Source organism: Oncorhynchus gorbuscha, linkage group LG10 (assembly GCF_021184085.1).
Source record: "Oncorhynchus gorbuscha isolate QuinsamMale2020 ecotype Even-year linkage group LG10, OgorEven_v1.0, whole genome shotgun sequence".
Classification (NCBI taxonomy): domain Eukaryota; kingdom Metazoa; phylum Chordata; class Actinopteri; order Salmoniformes; family Salmonidae; genus Oncorhynchus; species Oncorhynchus gorbuscha.
The window spans coordinates 98,173,327-98,193,326 of NC_060182.1; the positions used below are offsets into that span (position 1 = coordinate 98,173,327).

The 20,000-nt window shown below is 41.9% G+C and overlaps 1 protein-coding gene across 9 annotated transcripts in view; it reads left to right on the top strand.

The window, feature by feature from the left end:
- LOC124046819 (dynactin subunit 1-like) overlaps nt 1-20,000 on the top strand; it is an 808,447-nt gene that overhangs the window by 771,096 nt on the left and 17,351 nt on the right. For all 9 annotated transcript variants that reach the window (XM_046367577.1, XM_046367575.1, XM_046367576.1 and 6 more), the window contains 7 exons: nt 2,750-2,987; nt 3,244-3,456; nt 10,343-10,504; nt 10,792-10,923; nt 12,648-12,776; nt 16,019-16,161; nt 17,443-17,609. In XM_046367577.1, the coding sequence (XP_046223533.1) occupies nt 2,750-2,987; nt 3,244-3,456; nt 10,343-10,504; nt 10,792-10,923; nt 12,648-12,776; nt 16,019-16,161; nt 17,443-17,609 (1,184 nt within the window). The remainder of the gene's footprint in view (nt 1-2,749; nt 2,988-3,243; nt 3,457-10,342; nt 10,505-10,791; nt 10,924-12,647; nt 12,777-16,018; nt 16,162-17,442; nt 17,610-20,000) is intronic.

Consider the following 20,000-nt stretch of genomic DNA (forward strand, 5'->3'; position numbering starts at 1 on the left):
ACGAACAGTAAGTCAGTCTGCTACAGGCTACACTACATAAATACGAACAGTAAGTCAGTCTGCTACAGGCTACACTACATAAATACGAACAGTAAGTCAGTCTGCTACACTACATAAATACGAACAGTAAGTCAGTCTGCTACACTACATAAATACGAACAGTAAGTCAGTCTGCTACAGGCTACACTACATAAATACGAACAGTAAGTCAGTCTGCTACAGGCTACACTACATAAATACGAACAGTAAGTCAGTCTGCTACACTACATAAATACGAACAGTAAGTCAGTCTGCTACACTACATAAATACGAACAGTAAGTCAGTCTGCTACACTACATAAATACGAACAGTAAGTCAGTCTGCTACACTACATAAATACGAACAGTAAGTCAGTCTGCTACACTACATAAATACGAACAGTAGGTCAGTCTGCTACACTACATAAATACGAACAGTAAGTCAGTCTGCTACACTACATAAATACGAACAGTAAGTCAGTCTGCTACACTACATAAATACGAACAGTAAGTCAATCTGCTACACTACATAAATACGAACAGTAAGTCAGTCTGCTACACTACATAAATACGAACAGTAAGTCAGTCTGCTACACTACATAAATACGAACAGTAAGTCAGTCTGCTACACTACATAAATACGAACAGTAAGTCAGTCTGCTACACTACATAAATACGAACAGTAAGTCAGTCTGCTACACTACATAAATACGAACAGTAAGTCAGTCTGCTACACTACATAAATACGAACAGTAGGTCAGTCTGCTACACTACATAAATACGAACAGTAAGTCAGTCTGCTACACTACATAAATACGAACAGTAAGTCAGTCTGCTACACTACATAAATACGAACAGTAAGTCAATCTGCTACACTACATAAATACGAACAGTAAGTCAGTCTGCTACACTACATAAATACGAACAGTAAGTCAGTCTGCTACAGGCTACACTACATAAAAACGAACAGTAAGTCAGTCTGCTACACTACATAAATACGAACAGTAAGTCAGTCTGCTACAGGCTACACTACATAAATACAAACAGTAAGTCAGTCTGCTACACTACATAAATACGAACAGTAAGTCAGTCTGCTACAGGCTACACTACATAAATACGAACAGTAAGTCAGTCTGCTACACTACATAAATACGAACAGTAAGTCAGTCTGCTACAGGCTACACTACATAAATACGAACAGTAAGTCAGTCTGCTACACTACATAAATACGAACAGTAAGTCAGTCTGCTACAGGCTACACTACATAAATACGAACAGTAAGTCAGTCTGCTACACTACATGAATACGAACAGTAAGTCAGTCTGCTACACTACATAAATACGAACAGTAAGTCAGTCTGCTACACTACATAAATACGAACAGTAAGTCAGTCTGCTACACTACATAAATACGAACAGTAAGTCAGTCTGCTACACTACATAAATACGAACAGTAAGTCAGTCTGCTACACTACATAAATACGAACAGTAAGTCAGTCTGCTACACTACATAAATACGAACAGTAAGTCAGTCTGCTACACTACATAAATACGAACAGTAAGTCAGTCTGCTACACTCATAAATACGAACAGTAGTCAGTCTACATAAATACGAACAGTAAGTCAGTCTGCTACACTACATAAATACGAACAGTAAGTCAGTCTGCTACACTACATAAATACGAACAGTAAGTCAGTCTGCTACACTACATAAATACGAACAGTAAGTCAGTCTGCTACACTACATAAATACGAACAGTAAGTCAGTCTGCTACACTACATAAATACGAACAGTAAGTCAGTCTGCTACAGGCTACACTACATAAATACGAACAGTAAGTCAGTCTGCTACACTACATAAATACGAACAGTAAGTCAGTCTGCTACAGGCTACACTACATAAATACAAACAGTAAGTCAGTCTGCTACACTACATAAATACGAACAGTAAGTCAGTCTGCTACAGGCTACACTACATAAATACGAACAGTAAGTCAGTCTGCTACACTACATAAATACGAACAGTAAGTCAGTCTGCTACAGGCTACACTACATAAATACGAACAGTAAGTCAGTCTGCTACACTACATAAATACGAACAGTAAGTCAGTCTGCTACAGGCTACACTACATAAATACGAACAGTAAGTCAGTCTGCTACACTACATAAATACGAACAGTATGTCAGTCTGCTACAGGCTACACTACATAAATACAAACAGTAAGTCAGTCTGCTACACTACATAAATACGAACAGTAAGTCAGTCTGCTACACTACATAAATATGAACAGTAAGTCAGTCTGCTACACTACATAAATACGAACAGTAAGTCAGTCTGCTGCACTACATAAATACGAACAGTAAGTCAGTCTGCTACACTACATAAATACGAACAGTAAGTCAGTCTGCTACACTACATAAATACGAACAGTAAGTCAGTTTGCTACACTACATAAATACGAACAGTAAGTTTAGCCACATACTTAAAAAAAAATCTACACTGCATTCAACATGGAAAGATCTCACTCAACTATGGTGTGTGTGTGTGTGTGTGTGTGTGTGTGTGTGTGTGTGTGTGTGTGTGTGTGTGTGTGTGTGTGTGTGTGTGTGTGTGTGTGTGTGTGTGTATGTGTGTCTGTGTGTCTGTGTGTCTGTGTGTGTGTGTGTGTGTGTGTGTGTGTGTGTGTGTGTGTGTGTGTGTGTGTGTGTGTGTGTGTGTGTGTGTGTGTTAGAGCGCTGAACCAATGCAGCGTGGAGGTATATCAGAAGATCGGGACACTCTACCCGGAGATGGGCGTTCACGAACGTTCCCTGGACTTCCTGATTGACCTGCTGCACAAAGACCAGCTGGATGAGACGGTGCATGTGGCTCCGCTCACCAAGGCCATCAAATACTACCAGCACCTGTACAGTATCCACCTGGCAGAGCAGACAGAAGACTGCACCATGCATCTGGCTGATCACATCAGGGTACCTAGACTCTTTATTCCAAGTGTGTTCAATGCCAAAACGCTTAAGTCACAGGTCCAAAAACCCGACTGGAAGGATGTTGGTAAACCTAGTGGGTTCCTTTAACTACAGTGGGTGTATCTCCATGTGACTTCTTCTGACACGCTTCCTCTCCCGCTATCTCCCCCCCCCCCTCCCGCATTCTCTATCTTTCTCGCCCTCATTCTCCCCCTGCTCCCTCCCTTCTGCCATCTCCCCCCCCTCTCCCTGTCTGTAGTTTACCCAGAGTGCGTTGGACTGTATGTGTGTGGAGGTTGGTCGTCTGCGTGCGTTCCTGCACACAGGGCAGGAGAAGACGGACCTGGCCGTGCTGCTGAAGGATCTAGAGACTTCCTGTTCTGACATCAGACAGTTCTGTAAGAAGATCCGCCGACGCATGCCTGGTACGGACGTACCTGGGATACCTGCTGCACTCACCTTCTTACAGCAGGTAACCAATCAGCACTCACCTTCCTACAGCAGGTAACCAATCAGCACTCACCTTCCTACAGCAGGTAACCAATCAGCACTCACCTTCCTACAGCAGGTAACCAATCAGCACTCACCTTCCTACAGCAGGTAACCAATCAGCACTCACCTTCTTACAGCAGGTAACCAATCAGCACTCACCTTCTTACAGCAGGTAACCAACCAGCCTCAGTTTTGGCACAGTATCATATAGACAGAGGCCTGAGCAGTATTTATATAGAAAATAATACAATATTTTGCGCAATTTTACATCTAACTAAGGTGTATGGTGCAGTATTTCTCAAGTTAACAAATATGCAATGTTCCATCAACAAAGTCAAATATATGAACCATATTCCTCATTGAAAATAGCAAAGAAAGGCCTTAGTAGGAACAGCGTTAACGACAGTCCTGTCGTTAATAACCGGTATGAAATCATATTGAACACAAACATCATTATAAGAGAGAAAATCCCGAACCCATCATTCATGATATTTAATACGGACCATCCAGTGTTCTGTATAACATAGAGTCATTATGGGCTGTAAAGCATCTTCCAGCAGAGAAGATGTAAAGCATCTTCCAGCAGAGAAGATGTAAAGCATCTTCCAGCAGAGAAGATGTAAAGCATCTTCCAACAGAGAAGATGTAAAGCATTTTCCAATAGAGAAGATGTAAAGCATCTTCCAATAGAGAAGATGTAAAGCATCTTCCAGCAGAGAAGATGTAAAGCATCTTCCAGCAGAGAAGATGTAAAGCATCTTCCAATAGAGAAGATGTAAAGCATCTTCCAATAGAGAAGATGTAAAGCATTTTCCAATAGAGAAGATGTAAAGCATCTTCCAATAGAGAAGATGTAAAGCATCTTCCAATAGAGAAGATGTAAAGCATTTTCCAATAGAGAAGATGTAAAGCATTTTCCAATAGAGAAGATGTAAAGCATTTTCCAATAGAGAAGATGTAAAGCATCTTCCTACAGAGAAGATGTAAAGCATCTTCCAATAGAGAAGATGTAAAGCATTTTCCAATAGAGAAGATGTAAAGCATTTTCCAATAGAGAAGATGTAAAGCATTTTCCAATAGAGAAGATGTAAAGCATTTTCCAATAGAGAAGATGTAAAGCATCTTCCTACAGAGAAGATGTAAAGCATCTTCCTACAGAGAAGATGTAAAGCATCTTCCTACAGAGAAGATGTAAAGCATCTTCCTACAGAGAAGATGTAAAGCATCTTCCTACAGAGAAGATGTAAAGCATCTTCCAATAGAGAAGATGTAAAGCATCTTCCTACAGAGAAGATGTAAAGCATCTTCCAATAGAGAAGATGTAAAGCATCTTCCTACAGAGAAGATGTAAAGCATCTTCCAATAGAGAAGGGCTGGCTGATAAAAGGCAGGTAACTTGACAGGGAGCTTAGAGATATTAAACATCACATGAAAGGAGAACACGTTATCTGCCCACTATCCTAAACACTTCTTTGGGGATACTTCTCCAGGGATATTTCTCTAGGGATATTTCTCCAGGGATACTTCTCCAGGGATACTTCTTCAGGGATACTTCTCCAGGGATACTTCTCTGGGGATACTTCTCCAGGGATACTTCTCCAGGGATATTTCTCTATGGATATGTCTCTAGGATACTTCTCCAGGGATACTTCTATATGGATACTTCTCCAGGGATACTTCTCCAGGGATGCTTCTATATGGATACTTCTCCAGGGATACTTCTCCAGGGATACTTCTCCAGGGATACTTCTCTAGGGATACTTCTATATGGATACTTCTCCAGGGATACTTCTTCCGGGATACTTCTCCAGGGATACTTCTCCAGGGATACTTCTCCAGGGATACTTCTCTCGGGATACTTCTCCAGGGATACTTCTCCAGGGATACTTCTCCAGGGATACTTGTCCAGGGATACTTCTCTCGGGATACTTCTCTGGGGATACTTCTCCAGGGATACTTCTCTCGGGATACTTCTCCAGCGATACTTCTATATGGATGCTTCTCCAGGGATACTTCTCCAGCGATACTTCTATATGGATACTTCTCCAGGGATACTTCTCCAGGGATATTTCTCTAGGGATACTTCTCCAGGGATACTTCTCCAGGGATACTTCTCCAGGGATACTTCTCTATGGATGCTTCTCCAGGGATACTTCTATATGGCTACTTCTCCAGGGATACTTCTCCGGGGATACTTCTCTGGGGATACTTCTCCAGGGATACTTCTCTCGGGATACTTCTCCAGGGATACTTCTATATGGATGCTTCTCCAGGGATACTTCTCTCAGTATACTTCTCCAGGGATACTTCTCTAGGGATACTTATCTAGGGATACTTCTCCAGGGATACTTCTCTAGGGATACTTCTCCAGGGATACTTCTCCAGGGATATTTAATTCTGCCCCCTGAACAAGGCAGTTAACGCACTGTTCCTAGACCAGTTAACCCCCTGTTCCTAGGCCAGTTAACCCACTGTTCCTAGACCAGTTAACCCACTGTTCCTAGACCAGTTAACCCACTGTTCCTAGACCAGTTAACCCCCTGTTCCTAGGCCAGTTAACCCACTGTTCCTAGGCCGTCTTAGAAAATAAGAATTTGTTCTTAACTGACTTGCCTAGTTAAATAAAGGTAAAATATATATATACTTTTAAAGACTGTGTTGTCTTCAGCTAGTTGGCGAACTGAGATGTCAGCACAGATAGCTGTTTTTATATCATTACAGATCTTTAGCTGGATAGCCAGCATCTCAGCCTCCATAATGTGGACTAACTGAACACACTTGTATAATTACCAAGTTTAACTTCTAAACGAGGTAATGTGCCCACCCGTTAATGACACAGGGGCTATTTATGTCCTGGTAGCAAGCTTTCATCAAATCTATCAACTTTATTCCCAAAACCAAAGAATTCAAGTACCCAGAAGATTAAATTTATATTTGACCGTATCAAATTTCTGTCTAAAAGTAAGATAAAAACCACCATCCTCAATTAGGTCTCTGTTTTCAAGTCTAAAACTCATTTTATGTTGTTTATGTTGTGAATTAATCTTCCTGTCATGAAAAAAAGATTGTGTTTCGCCGATGACTTGTTCCATACTTCCCTTAAGGGGATTTGTGTAAACAAAGGGGATTTGTGTAAACAAAGGGGATTTGTGTAAACATAGGGGATTTGTGTAAACAAAGGGGATTTGTGTAAACAAAGGGGATTTGTGTAAACAAAGGGGATTTGTGTAAACAAAGGGGATTTGTGTAAACAAAGGGGATTTGTGTAAACAAAGGGGATTTGTGTAAACAAAGGGGATTTGTGTAAACATAGGGGATTTGTGTAAACAAAGGGGATTTGTGTAAACAAAGGGGATTTGTGTAAACAAAGGGGATTTGTGTAAACATAGGGGATTTGTGTAAACAAATGGGATTTGTGTAAACATAGGGGATTTGTGTAAACATATTTGTGTAAACAAAGGGATTTGTGTAAACAAAGGGGATTTGTGTTAAACAAAGGGGATTTGTGTAAACATAGGGGATTTGTGTAAACATAGGGGATTTGTGTAAACAAATTTGTGGGGATTTGTGTAAACATAGGGGGGATTTGTGTAAACAAGGAGGGATTTGTGTAAACAAAGGGGATTTGTGTAAACAAAGGGGATTTGTGTAAACATTGTAAACATAGGGATTTGTGTAAACAAATGGGATTTGTGTAAAATGGGATTTGTGTAAACATAGGGGAGGGATTTGTGTAAACAAAGGGGATTTGTGTAAACAAGGGGATTTGTGGGGATTTGTGTAAACAAAGGGGATTTGTGTAAACAAAGGGGATTTGTGTAAACATAGGGGATTTGTGTAAACAAAGGGGATTTGTGTAAACAAGGGGATTTGTGTAAACAAATTTGTGGGGATTTGTGTAAACATTGGGATTTGTGTAAACAAGGGGATTTGTGTAAACATAGGGGATTTGTGTAAACAAAGGGGATTTGTGTAAACAAGGGGATTTTTAAACAAAGGGGATTTGTGTAAACAAAGGGGATTTGTGTAAACAAGGGGATTTGTGTAAACAAAGGGGATTTGTGTAAACAAAGGGGATTTGTGTAAACAAAGGGGATTTAGGGGATTTGTGTAAACATAGGGGATTTGTGTAAACATAGGGGATTTGTGGGGATTTGTGTAAACAAAGGGGATTTGTGTAAACATAGGGGATTTTTAAACAAAGGGGATTTGTGTAAACATAGGGGATTTGTGTAAACAAAGGGGATTTGTGTAAACATTGTAAACATAGGGATTTGTGTAAACAAATCTTGGGGATCTTTTGAATGATTAAACATTTGTCATCTGTAAACAATCTAAGGTTTTCCCAGAAATGCTTGTAAAAGTTTGTGTAAACATAGGGGATTTGTGTAAACAAAGGGATTTTTGTGTGTAAACATAGAGGATTTGTGTAAACATGAGCATAGCAACAATAACATGAGGCAACAATTTGCAACAATAAAATGAAAAACATGGGAAACAGAACATTTTGGTATCTGTCTAACCAACATAAAATAATAATAAATAAATAATAATAATAATAAAATAATAGTATTGTCTGTGTGAAACATTTCCTCAACACAACCAACGAAATGTTGTTGTTTTTGGGATCATCGTTGTTGTAACTATAAATGTTAAACTTCCTGTCCTGTCGTGTTTTTTGCCATTGTGATTTGTGTAAACAAAGGGGATTTGTGTAAACAAAGTTTGTGGAAACATTTGTTGATTTAAACACATTGTAAACAGTTTTTGTGTAAACAAAGGGGATTTGTGTAAACATAGGGGATTTAGCAAGATGTAAACATGTGGAGCAACGTGTCATGTTTGTCATTTATTGTATTGCTCCCAGCTGTTCCTAAATCATCATTTAGGGATTTGTGTAAACATAGGGGATTTGTGTAAACAAGGGATTTGTGTAAACAAGGGGATTTGTGTAAACAAAGGGGATTTGTGTAAACAAAGGGATTTGTGTAAACAAAGGGATTTGTGTAAACAAAGGGGATTTGTGTAAACATAGGGGATTTGTGTAAACAAAGGGGATTTGTGTAAACATTGTAAACATAGGGGATTTGTGTAAACATTGTCGACAGGTGGGTGAATTGGGGATCTTGGGGATCTTTTCCAGGTTTGGGAATCAAGATTATTTACACCGTGTTTCATTAATGGTATTGGGAGTATGTCATCTGTAAGGATTTCCACCAATCTAAGGTTTTCCCAGAAATGCTTGTAAAAGTTTGCAGTGAGGCCATCCGTGTCCTGGTAATTAAGAAGATTTTGAATTAAAACTTCCAGTAGCCATTATTGCAAACCCCTATTAGGTGTAATGAGATAATTACATAGTCTGTTAATGGGGTAGCAGACATGGCCACTCCTGAAATACATTCTAAAACAACACTAGAAACTAAACAATATGGTCAATTCTAGAAGCATGAGATGCAAATGGGTTTAGAACCAAGATAATTGTACAGGCTTAACTATCTCCAGGTATCAGTAAGCACATGAGCATAGCAACAATAACATGAGCATAGCAACAATAACATGAGCATAGCAACAATAACATGAGCATAGCAACAATAACATGAGCATAGCAACAATAACATGAGCATAGCAACAATAACATGAGCATAGCAACAATAAAATGAAAATTACATTGTGATGGGAAACAGAACATTTTGGTGATCTGTCTAACCATTCATCATAAAATAATAATAAATAAATAATAATAATAATAAAATAATAGTATTGTCTGTGTGAAACATTTCCTGACTGTTGTTCGATTTAGATTTGACACATTTTCCAATAAGAGTTATGTTGTTGTTTTTGTCGTCGTTCGTTGTTGTAACTATAAATGTTAAACAGAATGCGAAAAGACTTTTCCAGATTCAACACAACCAACGACTAGGCTCTTCTTCTTTCGTATTTATTACCTTGCCTGGACAGTTATATAGCAAGATGCCGACTCCCGCTGAACATGTGGAGCAACGACTGAAGGAGTTTTTTTTAGCCCACTTGATTAGTCCAAAACTTTATGTCCTCAGCACTTAATTGCATCTCTTAAAGAAAAGTATAATTCGATTTCTTTCCCCTTTACAAAATAAATAGTAATGGCTTTCATTTTAAGATTGTTTTTTAGTCCCCTTGCATTTAAAGAACCAAGTGTGAACATACCAAATAAATACTAGTCAAACGACTAGATAAATGTAAACAAGAGAGGTTTTAATTTAACTACTGTAGTTAGTAGAACGATGGCCCTTGTTAAAACTATAACATCTCTCCTCGTAATCAGGTGAAGTTAACTGACTGTAAACTATAACTACAAAATCTGTCGTTCTGCCCCTGAACAGGCAGTTAACCCACTGTTCCTAGGCCGTCATTGAAAATAAGAATTTGTTCTTAACTGACTTGCCTAGTTAAATAAAGGTAAAAAAAAAAACATCTCTCCTTTAGCTAGCGTGTTGACTTGCTAGAAACTTTAGCTAGCATGTTGACTTGCTAGAAGCAACTCAGCACTCAAAAAAATAAAGATAGATACATTTTAGAATATAGAATCTGTCACTTGACCCACAGAACAAACTAAAATGTGACTGCTCAGTACGCCATCTTGCCTGTCACCACAGAGTTTTTAACCCAGAGGCCTTTACTTCCTGGTTGCCCGTGAAGCAGACCAAGACCGGGGTTAGATTCAACGGATGAGCGACACATTCCTCCCTGGTTGTTAATTGTTCTCAAAATCTAAATGAACAAGCTATCTCTATCTTCGAGCTTATTATTTAAGTAGCTGACTTCGGACTGTTTGATCCCCCAGGTGTGATCTGATGTGGTCTCTGTGTTTTTTTTTTCTCCCCCAGGTGGCAGATATTCTGCTGGACTGTAGGAAACACCTGACCTGGGTGGTGGCTGTGCTGCAGGAGGTGGCGGCTGCAGGGGCGCAGATGGTTGCCCATCTAGGGGAGCAGGAGGGACTCTCCGCACTCAAACTAGAGGACGTGGCCTTTAAGGCTGGAGAGCAGGTAGTACACACACACACACACACACACACATACGACCAAACAGTTGATTCCCATTCAAAATCATATTTTCTCTAACCTTAACTCCAAACCCTTAACCTAAACCTAACTCCTAACCCCTAGTCTTTTTCCTTGTGGGGACCGACGAAATGTCCCAAATTTTCCTTGTTTTACTATCTTTGTAAGGACTTCTGTTCCCCACAAGTAGAGTGAAAACCAAACCAACACACACACAGTAAACACACACATATACAGTACCTCTATATCTAACCTGTCTGTTCTGTCTCCAGATCTATGGAACTCAAGGTTCTAACCCCTATGGGTGCCTGCGCCAGTCCTGCTGCATCGTCATAGCAACCATGAACAAGATGGCCACCGCCATGCAGGAGGGAGAGTACGACGCAGATAGACCCCAGATCACGGTAACTATAGCAACGGCTTGACTGTAGGTACTGTATCAGAGAGACACCGCCAACATACTCTATCAACAGCAACATCTTGACTGTAGGTACTGTATCAGAGAGACAGCACCAACATGCTCATCAACAGCAACATTTTGACTGTAAGTACTGTATCAGAGAGACAGCACCAACATGCTCAGCAACAGCAACATCTTGACTGTAGGTACTGTATCAGAGAGACAGCACCAACATGCTCATCAACAGCAACATCTTGACTGTACATTATGTAGTCTTAGTCCCTGATGTTAGACTCCGGTTTAACAAACTGATCTGTGTCTGTCCTCCATGTTTAGTTGGAACTGGAAAACATGGATATATTCATTTTTATTATTTTATTATGTTATGCACTTTGAACTGCATTTTTGATTGTTGGAACTGTGCTATATGAAGTTTGATTGGTTGATGTGGTTGTGTTTGTCCCTTTTTGATTGGTTGATGTGGTTTTTTTGTCCCTTTTTGATTGGTTGATGTGGTTGTTTGTCCCTTTTTGATTGGTTGATGTGGTTGTTTGTCCCATTTTGATTGGTTGATGTGGTTGTTTGTTCCTTTTTGATTGGTTGATGTGGTTGTGTTTGTCCCTTTTTGATTGGTTGATGTGGTTGTTTGTTCCTTTTTGATTGGTTGATGTGGTTGTTTGTCCCTTTTTGATTGGTTGATGTGGTTGTTTGTCCCTTTTTGATTGGTTGATGTGGTTGTTTGTCCCTTTTTGATTGGTTGATGTGGTTGTTTGTCCCTTTTTGATTGGTTGATGTGGTTGTGTTTGCCCCTTTTTGATTGGTTGATGTGGTTGTTTGTCCCTTTTTGATTGGTTGATGTGGTTGTGTTTGCCCCTTTTTGATTGGTTGATGTGGTTGTTTGTCCCTTTTTGATTGGTTGATGTGGTTGTTTGTCCCTTTTTGGTTGGTTGATGTGGTTGTGTTTGCCCCTTTTTGATTGGTTGATGTGGTTGTGTTTGTCCCTTTTTGATTGGTTGATGTGGTTGTGTTTGTCCCTTTTTGATTGGTTGATGTGGTTGTTTGTCCCTTTTTGATTGGTTGATGTGGTTGTGTTTGTCCCTTTTTGATTGGTTGATGTGGTTGTGTTTGTCCCTTTTTGATTGGTTGATGTGGTTGTTTGTCCCTTTTTGATTGGTTGATGTGGTTGTGTTTGCCCCTTTTTGATTGGTTGATGTGGTAAGTCGCTCTGGATAAGAGCGTCTGCTAAATGACTTAAATGTAAATGTGGTTGTTTGTCCCTTTTTGATTGGTTGATGTGGTTGTTTGTCCCTTTTTGATTGGTTGATGTGGTTGTTTGTTCCTTTTTGATTGGTTGATGTGGTTGTGTTTGTCCCTTTTTGATTGGTTGATGTGGTTGTTTGTCCCTTTTTGATTGGTTGATGTGGTTGTTTGTTCCTTTTTGATTGGTTGATGTGGTTGTGTTTGTCCCTTTTTGATTGGTTGATGTGGTTGTTTGTCCCTTTTTGATTAGTTGATGTGGTTGTTTGTCCCTTTTTGATTGATTGATGTGGTTGTTTGTTCCTTTTTGATTGGTTGATGTGGTTTGTTTGTCCCTTTTTGATTGGTTGATGTGGTTGTTTGTCCCTTTTTGATTGGTTGATGTGGTTGTTTGTTCCTTTTTGATTGGTTGATGTGGTTGTGTTTGCCCCTTTTTGATTGGTTGATGTGGTTGTGTTTGCCCCTTCCCAGACACTTCCTCCGGTGGAGCTGCGTGCCACAGCCCTCAGAGCGGAGATCACAGACGCAGAAGGACTGGGCATGAAGCTGGAGGACAGAGACACAGTCATCAAGGAGCTCAAGAAGTCACTCAAGTTCAAGGTACCTGATGGTCCTTCTGTAGCTCAGTTGGTAGAGCATGGCGCTTGTAACGCCAGGGTAGTGGGTTCAATCCCCGGGACCACCCATACGTAGAATGTATGCACACATGACTGTAAGTCGCTTTGGATAAAAGCGTCTGCTAAATGGCATATATTATTATTATTATATTATTATATTATTATTATATTATTATTATTATTATATTATTATTACCTCTCTGAACACACGAGATCAAGGTACACTAGCACACTTCCTGATGACCTCTCTGAACACACGAGATCAAGGTACACTAACACACTTCCTGATGACCTCTCTGAACACACGAGATCAAGGTACACTAGCACACTTCCTGATGACCTCTCTGAACACACGAGATCAAGGTACACTAGCACACTTCCTGATGACCTCTCTGAACACACGAGATCAAGGTACACTAACACACTTCCTGATGACCTCTCTGAACACACGAGATCAAGGTACACTAACACACTTCCTGATGACCTCTCTGAACACACGAGATCAAGGTACACTAGCACACTTCCTGATGACCTCTCTGAACACACGAGATCAAGGTATACTAACACACTTCCTGATGACCTCTCTGAACACACGAGATCAAGGTACACTAGCACACTTCCTGATGACCTCTCTGAACACACGAGATCAAGGTATACTAACACACTTCCTGATGACCTCTCTGAACACACGAGATCAAGGTACACTAGCACACTTCCTGATGACCTCTCTGAACACACGAGATCAAGGTACACTAACACACTTCCTGATGACCTCTCTGAACACACGAGATCAAGGTACACTAACACACTTCCTGATGACCTCTCTGAACACACGAGATCAAGGTACACTAGCACACTTCCTGATGACCTCTCTGAACACACGAGATCAAGGTACACTAGCACACTTCCTGATGACCTCTCTGAACACACGAGATCAAGGTACACTAACACACTTCCTGATGACCTCTCTGAACACACGAGATCAAGGTATACTAACACACTTCCTGATGACCTCTCTGAACACACGAGATCAAGGTACACTAGCACACTTCCTGATGACCTCTCTGAACACACGAGATCAAGGTACACTAGCACACTTCCTGATGACCTCTCTGAACACACGAGATCAAGGTACACTAACACACTTCCTGATGACCTCTCTGAACACACGAGATCAAGGTATACTAACACACTTCCTGATGACCTCTCTGAACACACGAGATCAAGGTACACTAGCACACTTCCTGATGACCTCTCTGAACACACGAGATCAAGGTACACTAACACACTTCCTGATGACCTCTCTGAACACACGAGATCAAGGTACACTAGCACACTTCCTGATGACCTCTCTGAACACACGAGATCAAGGTATACTAACACACTTCCTGATGACCTCTCTGAACACACGAGATCAAGGTATACTAACACACTTCCTGATGACCTCTCTGAACACACGAGATCAAGGTATACTAACACACTTCCTGATGACCTCTCAATGGTTTAACAACAATGAACGCACCACCCTGACACAGAGTTAACCAGCCTTACTAAGGGATTTAATACCATCTGGCTCATAGAGACAACGCCTGCTTTCTAAGGCAATGTTACCATGTTCATGGAGACCCACATTAAAGGCTGCAGACGTGGGTTCAATTGGAAATGACCTTTAAATGTCTAATGACCTTTAAATGTCTAATGACCTTTAAATGTCTAATGACCTTTAAATGTCTAATGACCTTTAAATGTCTTAATGACCTTTAAATGTCTAATGACCTTTAAATGTCTAATGACCTTTAAATGTCTAATGACCTTTAAATGTCTAATGACCTTTAAATGTCTAATGACCTTTAAATGTCTAATGACCTTTAAATGTCTAATGACCTTTAAATGTCTAATGACCTTTAAATGTCTAATGACCTTTAAATGTCTTAATGACCCTTAAATGACCTTTAACTGTCTATTGACCTTTAAATGTCTAATGACCTTTAAATGTCTAATGACCTTTAAATGTCTAATGACCTTTAAATGTCTACTGACCTTTAAATGTCTTAATGACCTTTAAATGTCTAATGACCTTTAGATGTCTAATGACCTTTAGATGTCTAATGACCTTTAAATGTGTAATAACCTTTAAATGTCTAATGACCTTTAAATGTCTAATGACCTTTAAATGTCTAATGACCTTTAAATGTCTTAATGACCTTTTAATGACCTTTATTAAATGTCTCATGACCTTTAAATGTCTAATGACCTTTTAATGAACTTTATTAAATGTCTAATGACCTTTAAATGTCTAGTCTAATGACCTTTACATGTCTAATGACCTTTAAATGTCTAACAGTGCGGTTTCAGATTGAATCGCGACCTAAGGCTGAACACTGTAGGCTAAATGAACCCTTCCTATGTGGACACATTGAGAGATGGGTCCCTTGCAGGACAGTATCACCAGGGATCATTACAGTTTGTTGTCAAATCAAAATCAATGTATTTTATTGGTCCGATACACATATTTATCAGATGTTATAAACGACTTAGCGAAACGCTTGTGTTCCTAGCTTCAACAGTGCAGTAATACCTAACTAAACGCTTGTGTTCCTAGCTTCAACAGTGCAGTAATATCTAACTAAACGCTTGTGTTCCTAGCTTCAACAGTGCAGTAATACCTAACTAAACGCTTGTGTTCCTAGCTTCAACAGTGCAGTAATATCTAACTAAATGCTTGTGTTCCTAGCTCCACCAGTGCAGTAATATCTAACTAAATGCTTGTGTTTCTAGCTCCACCAGTGCAGTAATACCTAACTAAACGCTTGTGTTCCTAGCTTCAACAGTGCAGTAATATCTAACTAAACGCTTGTGTTCCTAGCTTCAACAGTGCAGTAATATCTAACTAAACACTTGTGTTCCTAGCTTCAACAGTGCAGTAATATCTAACTAAATGCTTGTGTTCCTAGCTCCACCAGTGCAGTAATACCTAACTAAACGCTTGTGTTCCTAGCTTCAACAGTGCAGTAATATCTAACTAAACACTTGTGTTCCTAGCTTCAACAGTGCAGTAATATCTGACAACACAAAACATCACACGCATCATCCAAAAAAATGTAAAATAAAGGAATTAAGACATAATTCTTTAGCAAATAATGTAATAAATAACAACAAACATTCAAATAGGAGCTAGGAACAGGGCGACCATGTCTGTCGACACCATCTTGTGTGTGTCCCCAGGGAGAGGAGCTGAGTGAGGCTAGCGTTCGGCTCAGTCTGTTGGAGAAGAAACTCGACAGTTCATCTAGAGACGCAGACGAGCGCGTAGAGAAGATCCAGACTCAACTCGACGAGACTCAGACTCTGCTCAAGAAGAAAGAGAAGTAAGAACACGTCACAACATACACATGTCTAGATGGTATACGGGTAGGGTCATGGTCACGTGATGAGGTAGCCCTGACCTGCGATGGTATACGGGTAGGGTCATGGTCACGTGATGAGGTAGCCCCGACCTGCGATGGTATACAGTAGCTCCTGGTCACGTGATGAGGTAGCCCCCGACCTGCGATGGTATACGGGTAGGGTCATGGTCACGTGATGAGGTAGCCCTGACCTGCGATGGTATACGGGTAGGGTCATGGTCACGTGATGAGGTAGCCCTGACCTGCGATGGTATACAGTAGCTCCTGGTCACGTGATGAGGTAGCCCCCGACCTGCGACTTTAAAATCAGTTTCTTTCCCTATTGGGCAAAGGAACGACACTGTTTTTTTAAATCGCAGGTCGGGGCTACCTCATCACGTGACCAGGGGCTACCGTATACCTTCGCAGGTCGGTGCTACCTCATCACGTTACCAGGAGAAACCTCGTGACTGCTACATAAACTCTTCGAACAAAGGGTTCCAAAACGGTTCTTCGGCTGTAGGAGAACCTATGGACTCTTTTGGGTTCTCCTACGGGGGACTGCCAAAAAACTATTTTAGGTTCTAGCTAGCATCTTTTTTCAAAACCTACAGGAGGGTTTCTCTCCAGGAACAGGGTTGGAGTTAAAACCTACAGGAGGGTTTCTCCAGGAACAGGGTTGGAGTTAAAACCTACAGGAGGGTTTCTCCAGGAACAGGGTTGGAGTTAAAACCTATAGGAGGGTCTCTCTCCAGGAACAGGGTTGGAGTTAAAACCTACAGGAGGGTCTCTCTCCAGGAACAGGGTTGGAGTTAAAACCTACAGGAGGGTCTCTCTCCAGGAACAGGGTTGGAGTTAAAACCTACAGGAGGGTCTCTCTCCAGGAACAGGGTTGGAGTTGAAACCTACAGGAGGATATCTCTCCAGGAACAGGGTTGGAGAACCCTACAGGAGGGTTTCTCTCCAGGAACATGGTTGGAGTTAAAACCTACAGGAGGATATCTCTCCAGGAACAGGGTTCTCCAACCCTACAGGAGGGGTTCTCTCCAGGAACAGGGTTGGAGAACCCTGGTATAGAGAGAATATGTAGGATAGTATTGTCATATCCAATATTGCTCCAGTTTATTTTTCTGAATTGGCTGAATTGAAATGGGATTGATCCCAACCCTGGTTATCACCAATTCATCCTTACTATAGAGGGGTCATTGTCAATCAGGCTGATCTAGAATCAGTTTTTATAACAGATGTCTATTTCCTCTGTAGGGAGTTTGAGGAGACCATGGATGCGCTGCAGGCTGATATCGACCAATTGGAGTCGGAGAAGGCGGATCTGAAGCAGCGTCTGAACAGCCAATCAAAGATGACCATGGATGGGCTGAGAGGAGCGCCAGCGTCGGGAATCGCCTCCATTGTTACGGGGATGACAGGAGGTTAGTGGGGCATCGTCTTCCCGAATAGAACCTTGACACCATTTAAAACCTGCACTGTTATTCCTACTCCCATCTGTTAGGGGACTATTCAGACGAAGGAATTGTAAACCTACTCCCATCTGTTAGAGGACTATTCAGACGTAGGAATTGTAAACCTTTCCTTCGAACTTCTCAGTAGTTGGGATTCAGACTTAAATTAATACGCGTAACGGTTTTGCAAGAGTGTTTTGTTCCAGACTGAACTGTGTGATGTCGTAGGGAGTTGTAGTTTCTCAAAAGATAAATCAGACCCAGACTGAACTGTGTGATGTCGAAGGGAGTTGTAGTTTCTCTAGAGATAAATCAGATATAATATACAATATACACAACGACTGAAATAGTTTATTAAAGTGATGTGAATAAATGATGGTTAATTAGTGATAATCAGTAATGGTCAGGTCACTAGTGGTTAGAGTGTAGGGGAGGTAGGTAGCCTAGTGGTTAGAGGAGGCAGGTAGCCTAGTGTTTAGAGTGTAGAGGAGGTAGGTAGCCTAGTGGTTAGAGTGTAGAGGAGGCAGGTAGCCTAGTGGTTAGAGTGTAGAGGAGGCAGGTAGTCTAGTGGTTAGAGTGTAGAGGTGGCAGGTAGCCTAGTGGTTAGAGTGTAGAGGAGGTAGGTAGCCTAGTGGTTAGAGTGTAGAGGTGGCAGGTAGCCTAGTGGTTAGAGTGTAGAGGAGGTAGGTAGCCTAGTGGTTAGAGTGTAGAGGAGGCAGGTAGTCTAGTGGTTAGAGTGTAGAGGAGGCAGGTAGCCTAGTGGTTAGAGGGGTGGCAGGTAGCCTAGTGGTTAGAGTGTAGAGGAGGCAGGTAGTCTAGTGGTTAGAGTGTAGAGGAGGCAGGTAGCCTAGTGGTTAGAGTGTAGAGGAGGCAGGTAGCCTAGTGGTTAGAGGGGTGGCAGGTAGCCTAGTGGTTAGAGTGTAGGGGCGGCAGGTAGCCTAGTGGTTAGAGGGGTGGCAGGTAGCCTAGTGGTTAGAGTGTAGGGGAGGCAGGTAGCCTAGTGGTTAGAGTGTAGAGGAGGCAGGTAGCCTAGTGGTTAGAGTGTAGAGGTGGCAGGTAGCCTAGTGGTTAGAGTGTAGAGGTGGCAGGTAGCCTAGTGGTTAGAGTGTAGAGGAGGTAGGTAGCCTAGTGGTGGTTAGAGGGGTGGCAGGTAGCCTAGTGGTTAGAGTGTAGGGGCGGCAGGTAGCCTAGTGGTTAGAGGGGTGGCAGGTAGCCTAGTGGTTAGAGTGTAGGGGCGGCAGGTAGGCTAGTGGTTAGAGTGTAGAGGAGGCAGGTAGCCTAGTGGTTAGAGTGTAGAGGTGGCAGGTAGCCTAGTGGTTAGAGTGTAGAGGAGGTAGGTAGCCTAGTGGTTAGAGGGGTGGCAGGTAGCCTAGTGGTTAGAGTGTAGGGGCGGCAGGTAGCCTAGTGGTTAGAGTGTAGAGGAGGCAGGTAGCCTAGTGGTTAGAGTGTAGAGGTGGCAGGTAGCCTAGTGGTTAGAGTGTAGAGGAGGCAGGTAGCCTAGTGGTTAGAGGGGTGGCAGGTAGCCTAGTGGTTAGAGTGTAGAGGAGGCAGGTAGCCTAGTGGTTAGAGTGTAGAGGAGGCAGGTAGCCTAGTGGTTAGAGTGTAGAGGAGGCAGGTAGCCTAGTGGTTAGAGTGTAGAGGAGGCAGGTAGTCTAGTGGTTAGAGTGTAGAGGTGGCAGGTAGCCTAGTGGTTAGAGTGTAGAGGAGGCAGGTAGCCTAGTGGGTTAGAGTGTAGAGGAGGCAGGTAGCCTAGTGGTTAGAGTGTAGAGGTGGCAGGTAGCCTAGTGGTTAGAGTGTAGAGGAGGCAGGTAGTCTAGTGGTTAGAGTGTAGAGGAGGCAGGTAGCCTAGTGGTTAGAGTGTAGGGGCGGCAGGTAGCCTAGTGGTTAGAGTGTAGAGGAGGCAGGTAGCCTAGTGGTTAGAGTGTAGAGGAGGTAGGTAGCCTAGTGGTTAGAGTGTAGAGGAGGCAGGTAGTCTAGTGGTTAGAGTGTAGAGGTGGCAGGTAGCCTAGTGGTTAGAGTGTAGAGGAGGCAGGTAGCCTAGTGGGTTAGAGTGTAGAGGAGGCAGGTAGCCTAGTGGTTAGAGTGTAGAGGAGGCAGGTAGCCTAGTGGTTAGAGTGTAGAGGAGGCAGGTAGCCTAGTGGTTAGAGTGTAGAGGAGGCAGGTAGTCTAGTGGTTAGAGTGTAGAGGAGGCAGGTAGCCTAGTGGTTAGAGTGTAGAGGAGGTAGGTAGCCTAGTGGTTAGAGTGTAGAGGAGGTAGGTAGTCTAGTGGTTAGAGTGTGGGGGAGGCAGGTAGCCTAGTGGTTAGAGTGTAGAGGCGGCATGGTAGTCTAGTGGTTAGAGTGTAGAGGAGGTAGGTAGCCT